The following is a 17,889-nucleotide window of genomic DNA, read 5'->3' on the forward strand; positions in this document are numbered from 1 at the left end:
ATAACATTCTATTAGTAGCAATGATTTACATATGTTGTTAATAGATATAATAATGAACTTATTAATGGTAGTGTATGATATAATTACTCCTACTAATAAAGAAACATGCAAACGAGCCTATATATAATAAAATAAACTAGAAAAATATATCAAACATATATGATGATAAAAAGAAAATTAAACAAATGATCGAGATTATTTTTAAATATAATAAAATGAGTTAAATATCTATGCAATATAACCAAACCTCACTGTATATAATTTTTTGTTTAGATTAAATGCTCTAATGTTTCTCCCCACCCTCATTCAAATATTTTAAATATTCTAATATATATTTCTTATTTAAATATCATTCGAATTATATCAACATGTCATTTTATTTAATATCTCTTAATACATCAATTATTTTATTTAATGTACACTTGAATGATAAATGTAAAAAGCTTCCTAAACAGTTCTTACGGTAGAAACACTTAAAATGATTTTATCACACCATTAAGATTATTGATAAGGTTTTATCAGAGTATAGAGACTAAATAATTCTAACTTACTCAAACCAAAATTGCAATTAAACTTAAATATGTTTTCCCTCATTTAATATATCAAATATTAATTTGGACGTTTTATATTTTCTATCAACTTATCTGATCCCTAATTGGATTTGTTGGAGCTAGGATTGAGAGGACTTATGAACTTACAAATTATAAATTACAATTACAATGGTATGAACTTAATTTTCATTAATTAACTATAGAACACTCTGCTGTATAAAGCATAAAGTTGCACACTTACATGAGTTGTTGGTAATTACAATTGGTCAATGCTCACCTAACCCATGTAATTACATTTATTCATTCATTATCATTGATCCTATAATAATCAATTTATTTATTATCCAATCATAGACCATTTTCTTTTAATTTATTACGTGTTTAATTTGAATTTCTCGTTAAAAGAAACAAAAATGTGTGACAATGTTTGAAATATATATTAAATTTATGTTTTTAAGTATACCTTTTGCTGTTTTTCTTTTTCTTTTTCTTTTTTTAATTTATGCTTTTTTCAATGAAAATATGAAACAACGAAAATTTAATATTATACTCCTAATCATTTTAGTAATCACCTCAGTGATATTTACCCACATGAAAAAAGATCTAAAACTTGTAGAAACATTAGAACAATTACCTTTGAGAGACAAAAATATGTATAATCAATCAATCAACCCTTAACACGATATGTTTGTTAACTAAAGTCAAGAGAAACTCCAAAAATGGTAATAAGATTAAGTGCAAGGAAAAGAAAAACATCAATGAAAACATTAGGAAAGAAAATCAATTGAGCAATTATTGTACTTCCCTAAGTGCAAATAGGGAAGGTACTAAGTAGTCATCAAGAAGTGCCAACTACTGGGTATTGATTGATTAAAATGCTATCGAGTTTCAATATTTTGATTCAGTTACAGACACGAACACCGTACACTGACAACAAAATACAACAAATATATGATTGACAACCAAGTGTAAGATTGGAAACTAAAATGATCGGAGTAGAATTCATTTTGTGATCAAGGAAACATCTCAATGATGATATTAGAGCTTAAAATACAGTATAATGATAATTACAAGTACCAGAACCCCAATTACTGACCCGACGATCCATTTATTTCGACTGATTCTTCGAGACATTGTGGTTAAAACTTTTTTACTCTTATCAATGGCATCATCTACCCCATGAAGCTGTAACATTGAACCATGTTGTTAACAGTGGAACTATCCCAAGGATGCTTAAAAGGGATAGAAATTAAAATGTGTGTGTTAAGTTTAAGGAATTTTTTCTTTTAAAATGAAGTTTAAGGATGCTCATAGTTAGGAACCAAGTTTGTATCTATGCATCTTATGGAGTTAAAGGATGTTAATGACATCAAAAATTGGACTTAATACTCAGCCAGAACATAATATCAAATATCAAGACAAAACTTACTCTCTTATGGGACTGGAGGAGAGTTTCCCGCTGTTGATGCAAGTCCTGGAGGATTGAGACACCGAGCTCCTCGGTCTCCAGCATGGTTCTTCTACTCTCTGTGATTCTTTCACCTGACTGATTTATTCTCTCTATGGACATTGTCATCCTCTCTCTTTGATCAGCTGAGGCCTGTAAGAATGTCAGTAAATATAATAACAATTTTAAATTAAACCTATGGAAGACAAATATACTTTATTTCAAATGATGAATTATTGAAACTAAAACAATATCTATATATACGAGATATGCCATTGATACATGATGGAAATTCACATGATGCTATATAATAGAAACACATCCAGAAACTGACACTAACTCCTGAAACAGATTCCGTTTAAATTATTGAGACCTCACACAGCCATTGAGAGAGGAAAAGATAAGTACTGTCTATCAACAAAGCTTAGAAACCATCATCACTTCAATCAAAAGAGTGGTTGAAGAAAAATAAAGACTCGATAAGATGATCATATTGCAAAGGTTTATTAAATAGAAAGTTCTATAGCAACTCTCATGTTTCCGGAGCGCCTTCAATTTCAATGACGGTATAAAATACCAAAAGAGGAAAAAATATTAAAGGGAAATTCTCATTGATGGAGTTTAAAAAAACTTCCAATTGAAAAGGACGGAGAAAAGTGGGGAGAATTTACACCAAGGGACAACCATATTGATTATAGCATTACTTTATATGACTAAAACCATCCCGAGAACTTAAGATATGCAATAACTTTAACAAGATATTACCATTTAAACATAGGAGTGAAGATTCAAACCTACAAAGGAAGTTATTAGTGTTTTAACTAGTTAAGTTTACCCTAAAACATAGGCTACTAAAATAGCCAAAATCTCAAGACTGTTTGGCTACTTCGCTAATTGTCACTAAGTTTTGAAATGGAATCCTATGTTATCTAAATATGGTATTGTGAAGCTTAACAGAGATTTGATCCAAAAACAAGAGTTGGGATTAGATTTAAGAATAGTGAACCTAAAGAACCACCATACATGTTGGTCACTTCTCTCATTGCCAATTAGTTTTGAGATGAAACTCATGTTATCTCATAAAGACAAAATCATTTCAATCAACGATAAGCTCCCTCAAATTGTTTCCAGACTTAGAACCCAACTCACGATTGAAGAAGCATTAGTGAGGAGATAAGAGTATATGTAGTACTTAAAATTTGAAGGCAACTGTAAAATATGAATGATGAAAATCTACCAAATGAGCATCTGCCATTCCAGACTCCAGCAGTTCTTCACGAGCAGCCTGATCAGCATTAGGTGTTGTCAATCTCTTAAATTCCTTTTTCAGTTTTCCAAGATCAGCTTTGTACTCCCGTAACTTAGCAAGTAGGGTAGCTTTTACCCCTGGCTGCAAACTTCTAGCCTCAAGATCCATTTTTCGGATCTAGAGAATCAATCAATAAAGATTAAACATTGTATGCATATCAGTATGAATTTAACCAACTTGAAAAGAAAAAGAAAAAGAAAAAGAAAGAAAGCCAAAAGGAGGCTCTTTAAACATACCAAAACTTCAGCCTCATCCAAACTAACTTTGATTTCCGAAAGCCATTGCTGTTTCTGCTCTGCAATTCAGATAAAGTTAAAATCACCAAACATTCCAATAGTTCACGATCAAAATAAGAGTCTCTCAATAATAAACTTCTTTTTCCAGTTCATTTCCAAAGTAGAATCCAATTCTGCACAATCTAACTCTAAAGAACCAGTAAGAAACACTAAAATTCATCCCAACTCCATATTCATATCCTTTCTCACACGGTTTAGAAAACCCAGCACCTACCAATTGTAACTCAAAGATCTCCAACCACAATTTAGGGATTCTCTTCGAAATTCTAACGACCAAATTCTACTTATCCCATCTATCTATGTTGAAACCAGAGGCGAAATATATATAGAAAACCTGAATCGGAGGCGGCGAAAGAGTTGGATTTCCGAGAAACATTGGCGGAGAGTTCACAATATTGGCGCTCGTAACCCTCGAAAACCGTACTCATATTTGACTGAATTTTGGTGAAAGACTGAGAAAAGGTTACTTAGAGTTTCCGGCAACTCCTCCCCTCAAAATTGGGAGATCGGAAATTGGAGAGAAAAGGAAAGGAAAAAGGGTTGGTGAAGAACAGCCACCGAAATTCTCTCCGTGGTGGCTCTGAAGTAATTGCCGATGCCGACAACCACAATAAGGCTTTGCTTATTTATTTCTCAATTTTCTATCAATTTTTATCAGAGCTGTTTGAACTACAAATTTATCCTTTTCATAAATTGAAGTAAAGTTAATGATTCTCCAAAATGTCTAATGTTTTCATAGTAAAATTCAATTTTTTTTTTATTTTGTTGATATATATTGTTTTTGACTTCTCTTGTTGTTCACCAATTTGCAATTTATTGTTTACATTCAAGTGAGGAATTAGATTGTAGTTAAGAAAGAGTAATTCTTGTATCCTTGGGAGTTGGGACTTTACCTTATGTCCTTTCCAAGTGGGGAATTAGATTGTGAATCTAATTTTGTTTCAAGTCGACTTCACCTTCTCCTTTGTTGCCTCCTTTTCTTGGAACCTTTTTCGGTTGTGTGTTGTGTTTTTTAGTTTTTCTCTTGAGGAAAAAATAATTTGGTAAAGTTTGATTTCACCATGATTGAAAATATATTTATTGTTCTCAAATTCAATTTAGAGTAGAGTTTGAATTTCTTGTTGTTAAGCTAACAAAAATGACAATCATCCAATTTAAAGAAAAAAACTTGAAAACTGTAATTTTTCTAAAGAAAAATATAAGGTGAGCTTGAGATTTAAAGCACTAAAGTATTAGACTAAAATTATTAAATAAACGTTGGTGTGTAACCATTATCTGATGTATATAATGGTTTTACAACTAAAAATGTTTTGATAATTGCTCCAATCTTTTCATTTTGCAAATCTAGTTTAAACAAAAACACAAAAGCAAACCCCAAACAAGTTCTTGCTTAATAATTAATTAAACCAAATAATTTGACTATTTTTAAAACAAACTTTTGGCCTCCAGTTTTGGTGTAGTTAGAATTTGGACAATTTTACACTGAAAAGTTTTTAGTTTTGTTTCAAAATTTACACTTTTTTAACTCTGAATTTCTCACTATCTTTCAGTTGATATTGTGAAGTTGTCTATTAATTGACTTAAAAGAAATACATGAATTACAATTGATGTAGTTTTCACTGACTTTTCTAATACAATTAATATTAATTAAAAGATATAATATCATATCATAATTATTTTAAATTAATGACAAAGAAGAAACGGAATATTAGTTCTCATGTGTAGAAATTAATAAAAGATATAAGATAAAATATTGAAATCTAAGAACCAAATAAAAACTAAAGTAAAGTTGCAACGTTCTCAAATCATAAAGTTATAAAAGAGAGCTTATAATTTTCGAAATCCAAAAGTGAAGAAAAAAAAACCTAGACCCAAAATTTTAAGCAATTCAATTGATTTGCAAAATAATTCAGCATATTTGTTGGATACTGATGCATCATTGTCGCTTAAGAATGTGAAGTTTAAGTAAAATTGAAATCTAAACTACTACCTCCTCCTTCTTCCCTAACGTTCAAAACATTTCATTGGATTAAACCACCCAAAACACATCAAAGATTTTTGGTATCAAAGCTCACTTGAAAATTCAAAGTTGAGACTGCCGGTAAAAGAACACGTCTTACCTATAATACTCTTAAAGTTGGAAGTTCGATTTGCAGCCTCATTCAAAAGAAAAAAGGAGGATTTTGAGTGGTTTTTGGTTTTTGGTAATTACCATCTCTTTGACCACCAATGCTGCAAGCTCCATGATGCCAAACAAAAAAACACAATGATCTGATACAAAATGTCAATAATTATCGAACAATGATGGTTCCATTCCACCTCATCCATCACTTTCATTCGATTCAACTCCCTCCATTTAAAATACCCAAAGTAAGCATACTACACTTAACATACCAAGTGCTTTACTAGCAAACTTTTTGATTCTGTACATTACTCAGCAAAGATAATACAAAATAATAGTAAGTACATGCTTCATTCAAGGATGAATGACAATATGCTTCCAGAATTCGGAATGTTAACGAAAGAGAAAAGACAAAAGATTGAAATCTATGCCTAATCATACGAGGATACGTATAACAACACTAACAAACATCATGGTTTAGAATGAGACTAAAATTCAACTCTGAGAACTCTGTGATCAAGAATTGTAGAATATAGAAGAAGAAACGCCTCTCCAAAAGAGATGAAAGCCTGGAAGTTCATAAAGCATACCTGGGGTGGTTCCGGGACACAAATTTACTTCATAACCATCCCTCTAATTGTAACAAAGGAGGCTCCAAGTATAGATTTGAAGTGCCCTATCTCCATTCTGTAAATTTAAGATTATCTGGATGGATACAGACTAATTCTAGACAAAAAAATTTAATCCTCATGGTCAAGTATATGCATTGCGACATCACTTGCCGAAAGAAGCTGAGATTTCTGTTTGAATAAACCCTACCCTCCAGTTCCAGCATTGTCGGATGCTACCTTTTCAGTTGAAGAAACAGAGTTTGCTTCACTAGAAGTTAGACCACCTTTTTCACCCTGACCAAGTACACGGTTGGAATCTTGATCGGGGAAGACTTCCGATTGCAACGAGGGAGAAATGTTATTTACATGCAACCATGTGAGTTCCCACAGGCTATCTCCACCTAGAGCACTCCTCTGAACTAGCACCCCCTTAGTTTTCATAACAAGCAAGTTATTCTTGAGAAGTTCAGGCACCAACTCCTGAAGCTTCTCACTTCTTTTTCCTCTAACTTTAGCTTTTGCATACTTTTCCATTCGACTAAGAACACCAAGCCATAGCTTGCAGAAGGTTGTTAATTGAGAAAGATCCTGGAGCAACAGTAAGAACACTTTTGACAAGAGTTTCATGGCAAGGATCAGCGTGCCTTCCATGTTTCTGTAATCTTTCTGAGAGTGTCCTTGTGCAATTTCTAATAAATCGTCAAGCATTGTGAAGATCACGAGATCAAAACACTGTAACCACAAATCATGTGGAAGGTTGATTTCATCAACACCTGTCAAGCACTTTTGCAATGACAATAGAGCCTGGTTCCTAACCTCCTCCCTTTGGTCCAAGCAAATTTTTCTCAACCCTTGCACAAGCCTCAGCCACATGTCTCCAATATCTTGTGACATTTTAATGGCTTCCTCCTCCCTTGCAGCTTCCTTACCCTCCTTAGCCCACCGTCCTAAACAATCAACAGATCCAGCCATAAGATCCAATGCACGCAAAGAGCGTTCCGCCTGTCCAACACGAGACTCAGCAAATTGCCTTGAGGCATCAATACAGAGGGTATAATTTGCTGGCAACAAGTGAGCACCGTCGGACACAATGAAGAGTAGAGCATCAAATCCTGCCTCAGAAGCCTCTGGATGTCGAGCTGTAATGGATAGTAGGGATGTTATTGTACGCCATCCTGATGGAGATCTAATATGAGAAGCATTTGCTTTCACTAGACGACTGACTTCCTGTGTAATTTGCTCACAGTATGCATCTGCTACCCGAGCATCTAGCTTCAAGACAAGTTGTAGAGATCTCAAAAGTTCATCAGCAAGGTTCTCTTTATAAGGAAGCAAGCGCTGGCAAATCCGAAGAAGTCCGAAAACAGCTTTCTCCACCAGAGCACAGGGCATGACAGTTGACTGGACAATGTTAGATATATGATCATACACACCAGGCCAAAGAAGCACAATTCTATCTCGGTTATTCAAGGTAATGGCAATCAACAATTCCAGACAGAAGACTGCTGTATCTTCATCCTCAGGAGAGCTGTTCCCTTTCTGGGGCCGTCCTGCAGCCCATATCAGTGCTTGTGCCAGCTGTAACAGAGATTCAGCCTGTAGAAACTTGCTCTCTGTAAAAATGCTGTCAATATTGCACTTTTGAATGGTTTGAAGGGTGCGCTGATGAGCAGCAAGTTGTTGTTCGGTGGGCTGTGACCTTGGCTCCTCACTGTCAAGAGATAAGAGCTGACTGAACCGACCCATTAGACCTGAGGATCTCTTGGGAGTTCCAATTGACTGTATATGTGCAGCAGATAAAGAACTCGTAAGAGGCTTTCCATGCCCAGCGTCAGCAGAAAGTTCTGATTCATCAGCTGCATCACTGGCCACACGAGCTGGTAAAAGACCAAGCTTGTGCAATCGCAAGATGCAATCAAGGATGTTTCTCCAACCTGTGCGAATGAAGTCACCATACCTGTTGGCTATGGTGAAAACGGTCATAGTAGCCATCCTAGCTTTTGTATCATCACCAAATGCCAGCACAGGCTCCTCAACAGATGATGGGTTCATGAGGGTTGTGAACTTGCAGAGGGACACAACAAGATCGTCAAGTACATCTTCAAGGTGATGGCATGCAGAGATCTTTGCAACAGCTAAGAATCCATCAATACATGTTTGATAGACTTCTTCATGTTCTGCATGATCAAATACCACAGATATAGCAGCAATTGTTGGCCCTGACATTATAGCAAACATATCACGATCAAGATAGGCTTTAGAATCAGACACGATGAATGGAGAGGATTTCTTAGATTTATGCATCAGATCTATCCATCGGCTTGGGGTCATTTCAGGAAAACCATTTCCTTGCTCCGGAGTAGTACGAATCTCATTCTTACAGATTGAGTGATACAATTCAGAGAGGAAATCTCGTGGAAGATCATTGCCTCCATTTATGTGCCTGCTATTCCGAATGAAATCTTCTTCCGTCATCTTCTTTTTCACTTGAACATTGTGCTGATCTGTATTCAACATTATAAGTGAATAAGAAAGTAGAAGAGCAGCATCCTTATTTACAAGAATTTGAGGCGACTGTTCATAATATCTCTCAGAGAATGCCTCAAGCACCCTTTGTATCTTCTGTGATTCTCCAGGGAGTCGAAAAGTTTCCAAAAACAGCCGCAAAGCAGTATCCAAATTCATGTCCTGAAAATCAAAAGTCCAAGCAAATTCATGAAGAACCTGGACACAAAACTCATCATGATTTCCAAGGAAGTCCCCAACCAGATTTTTATCCAAACCAGCAGTGTACCTGAAAAAGCATGCTACACTCTTGGGATCAAGTTTATCAGGCAAGAGATGGGTTCCTTGAAGGAACTCCAGTCCTTTCTTGGGATCACGATTAAAGTGATCGGCTCCAATCATCAAACGTCTCTTAATGTACTTTTTCCTTCTCACAAATGGAACCCATTGAGTAGGATCACTGTAATTTTCACATTTAACCATCCAGAAAGGAGTATATTCCTCAAGGTTCACAGGAGTATTTTCTAGTCCAGCTCCATTACCAATCCTCTCCGCCATTCCTTGTATAACGGCAATGAGACCATCCAAAGCAAGGATATGCATTGAAGACAAAGGACAATTAACTGGAAAAGCACTCTTGGACAGAAGATTAGCAAGATCTTCAAAGACATTACTGCAAGTTATGTCACAGTCTAAGTTTGCATACATCTCCACCATAAAGGTTTTCTGCCTACAGAAATCAACAAGAGCCTCCATGGCAACCTCCTGCTGCTGATATGAAGCCCCATACCTGCTCTGGGCAAGCCTCAAAATCACACATGAAAAGAAAGCCTCAAGCTGCAACTTCAGCTCAGTGCGCAGATGGTGGTAGAGATTGAGAACAATGCTACAAACCATTGAAAGGATTAGCGAGCTTGTTGACAAACCAAATTGCATAAGGTTTCGAAATAATTCATCTTGGATTAAACTCAATAGCCTAGGGTGATGGCGGAAGGATGGGCCACCCAACTCTATTGCTGAATTTATCAATCCCAAGGCAAAGAGAGGAACATCTTCATCAAAAGCCATGGTATTTGACCTAGCTCCCAACTCCATATGCTCAACTAGATTTAACAATGAACAGAGGAATCGGAAAATTTCCACCATGCAGGGGACCCCATAAGGTTCATTCATAAGATGAAAGTCAAATGGAACCGTATCCTTCGCACTACCATCCTCAAGTAAATTTTCCTCCATTCCAGTTGCCATCAGACCTGATGAAGGATTAGAGTCAAAATTGTTGGATGATGATTGACCATCAAATTCATGGCCCACGTTGCCATTCTCCAGAAGCCTGTTTCCAAGCACATAGTCATCATTAGCCCCCCGGCCAGCCTGAACAAGAGAATAAATTTCATAAATTATTTTAACAATTTTGTACTAATTTTTGCCAAAGAGCAACTTGATAATTTCAATATCAAAATAAATAATGTGAGGAGTCATTCTAAATGTAAGAAACATTAACAAAAACATAAAAATGCAAAACCTTGTATTGTGGACAAAAATTATTTTTGCTAGATAATTTTTTTTAAAAAACAGAAACAAAAACAAAAACAAAAAGATGTATCCATCAACTTTCACTTTCTCTTAGACAAATTCTAACGCTCATTATCAACATCATCGTCAACGTGACTAATAGGAGTACCTAAACTTTAGCACTTATATGCATATATATAAATACGACACATATATGGATAAGAAATAATTTCATTGATCGAATGAAATACCCAAGATATCCAAGGGTACAAAAGGTGATCACTTTATATAATTTAGGACCAAAATTTCAAAGAAAGTGAGCAAAACAGCTTCTTTGAAATTTTGACTCCACTCAGCCTTGCAAAAAAAATAAGCATAACAGCTTCTTTAGGAGACCCAAAATTGCAAAGAAGCTGTTATGCGTTTTTTCTTTTTCTTTTTTTGCAAGGCTGACGCAGTCAACGATCCAACTCATAAGAATGGGCAGATATCTCTCAATGTAAAAAAACTTTTCTTCCAATCTAATGGCATTTAATCACAGTTGTCCACAGAACATGAGCGCAAAGATAAAAATGACAGCAAGTACATTCTTTACCAAATTTCACTACTTATGACCTCAGTAATTGACATGGAACCAAGATGAAACACTGACGGTTAACACTGAAGATCCAACATTGTAAGTATATGTTTATTACCCAACAAAACTAAAAACTAAACTGAGAAACCTGTAAACCGTGACCATGGTGCAACAGCTATCTCATACTTATAATAAAGAAAACCCAATCTTGATAAAAGCATCACAGATAAATGAAAAATATCACGTTCACTTTAGTCTTCAAAGGAGATTAAATTTAAAATGAAAAGGATATAACCAGTATTTCATACCCAGAGAGATATAGTAAGGGAACTTCAACTGAAAGAAAAAAGATACATACCATAAGGTAAACTTCAACTGAAAAAAAAATATATACTATAAGGTAAAGTAAAACTACCGTGCACAAAATGATAAATTTCTTTTCCATTAAGCTTCATCACACATCTAACTATCCCACGGTTTAAAATGTAGCTATTGAGAAATGCAGAGAATAAATTAGTACCTCCTGTTTGCTGGAACTGTTGCCATTGACCAGTGCACGTTCTGTGGTATTGATTTCTGAAAGATGTGAAAAGATACACCTAACAAGCTCATGAACTGTGTGGCGAGCTATCCGTTGCAATAGCTCACCCTTGGTGGCTGCTTGATGCACTATGCGGAAACACGTATTAACAATTGTGCAGACATGCTGATTGCTCAACATAATGGATGCCTTACTTTTCATACAAGCAAGAAGGACCTGAAGTATTTTCATCAGGACCATTTCTTCTGATGCAGGATCTGTTAACTCAAATCTACAACAGGTAACAGCATCAACTATCAAGTGAACAGAGTCTCCAGCGTTCACAGTATTTTGATCAATCATGTCAAGAGTTAAAATCTTGTACACAGAGGATAAAGCAACCCCAGTAATAGGTGCCCCAGTTTCATCCGATCGAACTACATCTAAAAATGGTTGAAGATACACAGCAGGGTTGATTGTATGCCACGGATGCTGCCATGAATATATCTGTTTCCTTAATGATTTCAGTGATTGAATTAAAGAGTGCTCCAATTGATCATCACCTGACATATATCGACCTCCCCATCTTACATTTCTTCTCATAACTGCCAATACAGCACCAATTTCTGAATTAATCATGCAAGCCAATGCAGTTTTATTTGTATATGTGACATCACACTCCTCAGGTTCTTCCTCAATTGCATTGATTCCAGTTTGCAGCTTCAGGCGCCCCATCTTTGGATATGTTCCCTTCACCGTACTAAAGTTTGTTGAGTACTGTGAGAAGATTGAGTAGAAACCTTGCTAACTTGAGCAATCGCTGCTTAAGTGGAGAAGAGAAACATATTTATTAGCAATTCAAAATTCAACGAGCCCTAAATTAAAAGTTGGCATAAGAACTCCAGCTAAAATTTTCCTAGAAAGAAAAGATGTACTAGCACAGTTCCAAATTTAAAATTTCCCTAATCAATTTGAAAAATTAGATAACCCATCAAAGTTAAAATTTAAGTTCCACTAACCAAATGAATAATAGATTGACTTCATATTTATAAGTTTCATTATAATAAAGATATCATTCCATAAACCACATCCCACAAAGATTGACGGGAGCAATCACGCTAGAAGACGGCTCATTTCAAGGAAGTAGATGTCTAAAAACTGTTTTTTGTTGTTCATAATAGGAAGTTCATGCTTTTCTATATTTTATTTTTTTAAGGTAAGAAATCAAACATTTATGAAGAAAAAGGAAAGAATTTACGAAGGCACTAGAAAAAGAAAAAAAAAAGACACCTAAACTAGCTACAAGAACTGGTTCTAGTTCAAAAGAATTAAACTAAGCTGATAAATACAGAAAGACCGATTAGCATTACATAAAGACAGCCTCTAACCTCTAAAAATTCGGCTATTCCTTTCAAGACACATCCTACAAAATAGCACCCAAAAAAACAAACTAACAACAATAGCAATAACAAACAAACCACAAGTTCTTCCTTTATGACTGTTGGTGATATATAATTAATTTTGCCTTCAACCACTAACTTAAACTTTTGGATGAATTGATGGTTTAATATGGTATCAGAGCAGGAGGTCCATCAAGGTCTTGTGTTCAAGCCTTTGCATTGTCGTTTCCTCCCCAATTAAAATCAATTTCCACTTATTGTTCCTTTCAATGTTTCAAGCCCACAAGTACACAAGTGAGGTAAAATTGATTCCCACTTGTTGGGCCTTTCAAATATTTCAAGCGATCAAGCCCACAAGTGAGGGGAAGTGTTGGTGATATATAATTAAATTTGCCTTCAACCATCAGCTTAAGTTTTTTTATGAATTGGTGGTTTAATAATGGCAAAAGAGAGAGTTCATCAAAACCTCCTCCACAATCGAGCAACAGTCCCTATCACACGTCACAACAACTCCAAACAGCCTAAAAGACTGACGCACAGGAAACAAACAAATAGGTAGCTCCTCCACATATTCCTATTGATGACAAAGTAAACACCACTGAAAACACATCACTAAGGATGAATGTTGTTGGACAATATCCTGGATGTTCACTCTACCATGTAAAACTTATGGAGCAAAGGACTGCACTTTCTTAAGGTCTGCACCTTCCTAATAGAGGAAAGACCAAGGTGTTGGTGAAACTCAAAATTATGCTAGATCTAAGATTACATGGAAAAGAACCGACCACAACCATCAGTAGTCAATAATCATAAACATCAGAATGATCCTCTGTGCAAGCCAGATGAAAAGTCTGCAAAAGGGTAGGAGACAGGAATAGTATTGAGTTTGCTTTAGCCTTGAGTTCCAGAAGTCCGCATTCTTTCTTAATTTCTTTCTGATTATATAACAAAATCTCAAGTTACTAGAAACATGAGTCAAGTATAACACCACGAAAAACTTGGGAGCATACTCATCCATGAAAGTGCAACTTATTGGGTAAATTGATTGATGTCTCAAGCAATAATCTAAGAGTGTGGAATGTAAAGTTTGGGCCATCATGTCTTTCTTCTTAAAAGAAACAACAAAGTTTGGACAGTAGGGGATGGGTCAGAGCGGGGATGAGAAAATCGCAAAGAAATGTAACTATTGAAATAGGCAACAAAACCTACTTGTTTTATCAGAAACTTCACCGGGAATTTTTTCATCATTTAACCTAGCACAAAGTGCATCGACTAAGAACTTTTTTGTGTCAATAAGTCTACACTCTCATTAATCGTAATTGTAGTCGTCTTGGCAATGGCTGGAAACACGAACAACAATTTAAGAATGGATAAAGGAGAAAGAGAAAAATAGCACCCAAACTCGAAATTTGATGTAAAATCTGATAAACCTTTGAAATACCCACCTTCATTTTTGCTCTCCAATATTCATATTTCAAATTTCATAACGGGAACACTTTTGAGAGCTATAATACGAATCTTGTATCTACAACGAGGAAAAGGGTACACAACCTTGTATATGGATCCAAATTCCACACACAAATTCGAGAAATCCAACAAATGCAACCTGACGCACACTAAATTATCATAGTTAAGCCCGTAAAAAAGAAAGTGTCAAATTACATCCGTGTCAACTAGAGGGAGGGTTGTTGGCAATTGAATAGAGTACGTTATAGTAACTTCCTGAGCAACCCAGCAAGCGGTAATGAAGGAGAACAAAAGAGAATCCTACTCGATCACTCCGGCCACATAGATGTACAAGGAAATGTCTGTATACAAATGAAACACAGAAATGGAGGCCAAAGATCTAGAAAGATACGAATTACCTGTAATGCGTAGAGGAGCAAAGCCGGTCAACACAGACAGGAAGAAAAGCAGAGATCTAGGGAGAGATTAAAGAGCTTCACTTTTGGCAGTGTAAACTTGATCTGCCATCCATGGCCTAGATGCAAATCAAAACGAGAAATGCCTAGTAAACAAGAAATCTTGCATAAACTAGGAATTATCAAACTGAACATGGATCCAGGGGGAATTAGAATTTACCTAGATCAGAAACAATTGGAAGACGAAATGAAGGAGAGGTGGCGTCGGAATGGGCACGGCCGGAACGGCGGTCGGTAAAGGGCGGGGGTGAGCCGTAAGGGAGGCGACGGCCGGCGAGGAGTGGGGGATCTCCGTTTTCGCGTCTACGACAGTGCGAGTGGAGGAGGGAAGGGAAATTCTGAAAGAAATGAAAGAAAGAAATTTTGAGAGAGAAAAAAAAAAACAATGGGAGTATGTGGAATATGAATTTACTATTTTTTATTATTTTTATTTTTATTTTTAAAGCTTGGATTGAATTTTTCACTCCTCAAATTTTTTAAATTTCCATACTATCTTAACATATGATATAATCGATCAATTTTATTTATACAACAGTTTTTTAAAAAATACTTACATTATACCAAGGACAATCTCAAAAGCAACAAAAACTCACATGTCCACCGTGAAAATACAAAAAAATATCTTAGTCAACATGCGACTAATCGGTCATTCATATATTACCGTCTAAACGAATTATTTACGATCATTTAGGTCATTATACACAATTGTGTAGTTTTTTTTAATGATGAAAAAAAATACTTCAAATCTAAACGATCATGTTGATCATACTAAACGATCGTGTTGACTATGGTAAATGATTGTTTAGATCATATCAACACAATTATGTAATTCTTTTTAAGCAATGAAAAAAATGCTTCAAATTTAAACGGCCGCGTTGACAATGATAAACGATCATTTAGATCATGTCAAAATGATATTTAAAAGATCTTGAAATTTTCGAATATGAGGAATATAAAGTAGCTTCAAAAAATCTTGTCAACAACAGTGAACATGAAGTAGAATACTTAAATAGAAGAATAAATCAGTTAAAAATATAAGAAAGAAAATCTGGAAATAGAGAATGAATAAATGACAAAGAAGAAAAAAAGAAAAGTGACGAATCTTCCACGATATTCAAAGGCAAATATGGAAATTATCAAAATATTGTACCAGGTTTTTCATGGGTTTTTGTTTTTTTGTTACACGTACCGTAAATATTTGTGTGTTTCACTACATTTATGAAAATTAACTTTTATATAATATAAAAAAATGTATGTATTTAAAATTAACATTAATTGTTTAATACATATTCCTTCATACGTCAATAATATTTACATGCATATTTCTATAGATTCGATAATTGTTCTGATCTTTGTTATTATTCTTGTGATTCCCAAAATTGTTTGGACGTTTGTTGAATCTTTTAACAACTTTAGAAAATTGTTTTGTAAACTTAGTTGTGGAACGTGTTACAGTTCATTATAACATTTTTCTATCTTGATAGAAAGTCCTTCATTGTTTATGGAGTGAAAGGCAACAACTTTTTCCTTTTTTTGTCTTCTGTCGTAATTGAGCATCTCAAAAGTGTGTAAAGATCCAAACAATTCATCAATTTTAATATTTCAATGTCTTAACTTTCCTCTGTTGCAGTAACTTTCATATAAAAACGTCCAGGTAGAGATCTTAGAACTTTTCTAACAAGTTTTGACAAATTGTAAGAAATTAATATCACAGGTCACATATTGTACGAGATACTTGTTAGAATTTATGTCATAAAACTTGTAGTTTGTAATCATATTCTATTCAATAAAGTCGTTATTTATACTTTAATCTTAAAGTTAATAAACTAAGGACTCAAGACTATTATTTAGTAAATTTGAACTTTATTGAACTTTAATCTTAAAGCTAATAAACTAAGGACTCGAGGCTTAATCTTAAAACTATGAACTCTTGTTCGCACGAGATTATTCTTAGATCTGCATAGGTGATGACAACTCATTAATGTTGGCTCATTAAACCTCCCATTTCAGGGTAAGATTGGGTGAATAATTGGGGACATAAGGTACAAGACGTAATTCACTCCTACCAGAGTTAGTAGATAGGTTTCTCTTAATGACTTAATCCAAGTCTTAAACAAGGGGCCCCACCCTCTAGTTGGCCCGAGAGAGATTCGGTTTAGTAGTTGAACCTTAAACCATTTGTTCAATAGCGAAAGTTGTGCAAAACTAAATGATAGGTGAAGAATTGGGCGAATAAGATGAAGAGATGGGGAACAGACGCGAAATCGGTGATTTGGCGGTGAAGAAATATCCGAAGAAGATGAGAGATGGGTTTCAAATGGAACAAAAAAAAATTAGGGTTTCAAATAGAACGAATGAAACTAAACTGATTTGGTCGTGAAGAAATATCCGAAGAAGATGAAGAGACATGTTTCAAATTGAACAAAAATTTCTTAAGGTTTCAAATGTAACAAACAAAGCTAAACCGATCGAAGTCCAAGAATGATTTGAATGTTTGCAGAGATTTTAACGTTTACAGAGATTAGATTGAGCTTCCCATTAATGACAATATGTATAATTTTATGTTTTTTTGAAAAAAATTATATTTTCATAGGGTTTAATTTGATGTGAGTTACGTGAACGATTACTTAAATATAGGTATTTTTATTTAGGATTTAAGTTTTTACCTGTGTAAGGGCATTTGAGCTATTGTCACATCTATTTTTTTTCTTTTTCATATTTTCTGTTTTTCTATTATAATAATTTTGCTATTTTTAGGAAGTCCTAATTTTTCATTGTTCTTATAGGCTCTAAAATTAAATTGTCAATATTTTATATTTTACCCTACTTTTATCATTTACTTATATTTTCGCGTCATTTTCATGATAAATTTATTAATGACTACGTTTTTGTCATTTTTTTTAACAATGATACTATTTTTAGAATTAACTTGAGAGTACGGAGGATTTTTTTTAAAAATAATGTAAAATTTGAAACATATTTCAAAAATAGGGTAGTTGCAAAACTATTTTCAAAAATAGGTGTTTTGAGGTGAAGTCGTGGACGGGGTACACGACTTCCATGCAGTGGCCCCCACATACTCTATTTTTTCTTTATTTTTATATTTATACTACA

The 17,889-nt window shown here is 34.6% G+C and overlaps 2 protein-coding genes across 5 annotated transcripts; both read right to left on the reverse strand.

The window, feature by feature from the left end:
* Positions 1-1,383: 1,383 nt before the first annotated feature.
* LOC101217145 (vesicle transport v-SNARE 12) lies at positions 1,384-4,277 on the reverse strand. Its single transcript, XM_004147629.3, has 5 exons — positions 3,938-4,277; positions 3,544-3,602; positions 3,236-3,424; positions 1,981-2,151; positions 1,384-1,736 (listed from the first exon to the last, which is right to left on the reverse strand). Exons 1-5 carry the CDS (start codon positions 4,029-4,031, stop codon positions 1,590-1,592), a joined length of 660 nt encoding a protein of 219 aa, XP_004147677.1. The 5' UTR covers positions 4,032-4,277; the 3' UTR covers positions 1,384-1,589.
* Positions 4,278-5,894: 1,617 nt separating this feature from the next.
* Positions 5,895-15,154, reverse strand: LOC101204638 (ARF guanine-nucleotide exchange factor GNOM). 4 transcript variants are annotated; one of them, XM_031885338.1, is made up of 4 exons: positions 14,936-15,154; positions 14,719-14,834; positions 11,454-12,273; positions 5,895-10,215 (listed from the first exon to the last, which is right to left on the reverse strand). In XM_031885338.1, the coding sequence occupies exons 3-4, from the start codon at positions 12,186-12,188 to the stop codon at positions 6,541-6,543; spliced, it is 4,410 nt and encodes a 1,469-aa protein (XP_031741198.1). In that variant the 5' UTR covers positions 12,189-12,273; positions 14,719-14,834; positions 14,936-15,154; the 3' UTR covers positions 5,895-6,540. The 4 variants fall into 4 exon arrangements, with proteins under 4 accessions (XP_031741198.1, XP_031741200.1, XP_031741199.1 ...); XM_031885340.1 differs by having other exon boundaries at positions 11,454-12,276; XM_031885339.1 differs by having other exon boundaries at positions 11,454-12,281; positions 14,716-14,834.
* Positions 15,155-17,889: the final 2,735 nt, after the last annotated feature.

This window comes from Cucumis sativus, chromosome 5 (genome assembly GCF_000004075.3).
Source record: "Cucumis sativus cultivar 9930 chromosome 5, Cucumber_9930_V3, whole genome shotgun sequence".
NCBI classification, from domain to species: Eukaryota; Viridiplantae; Streptophyta; class Magnoliopsida; order Cucurbitales; family Cucurbitaceae; genus Cucumis; species Cucumis sativus.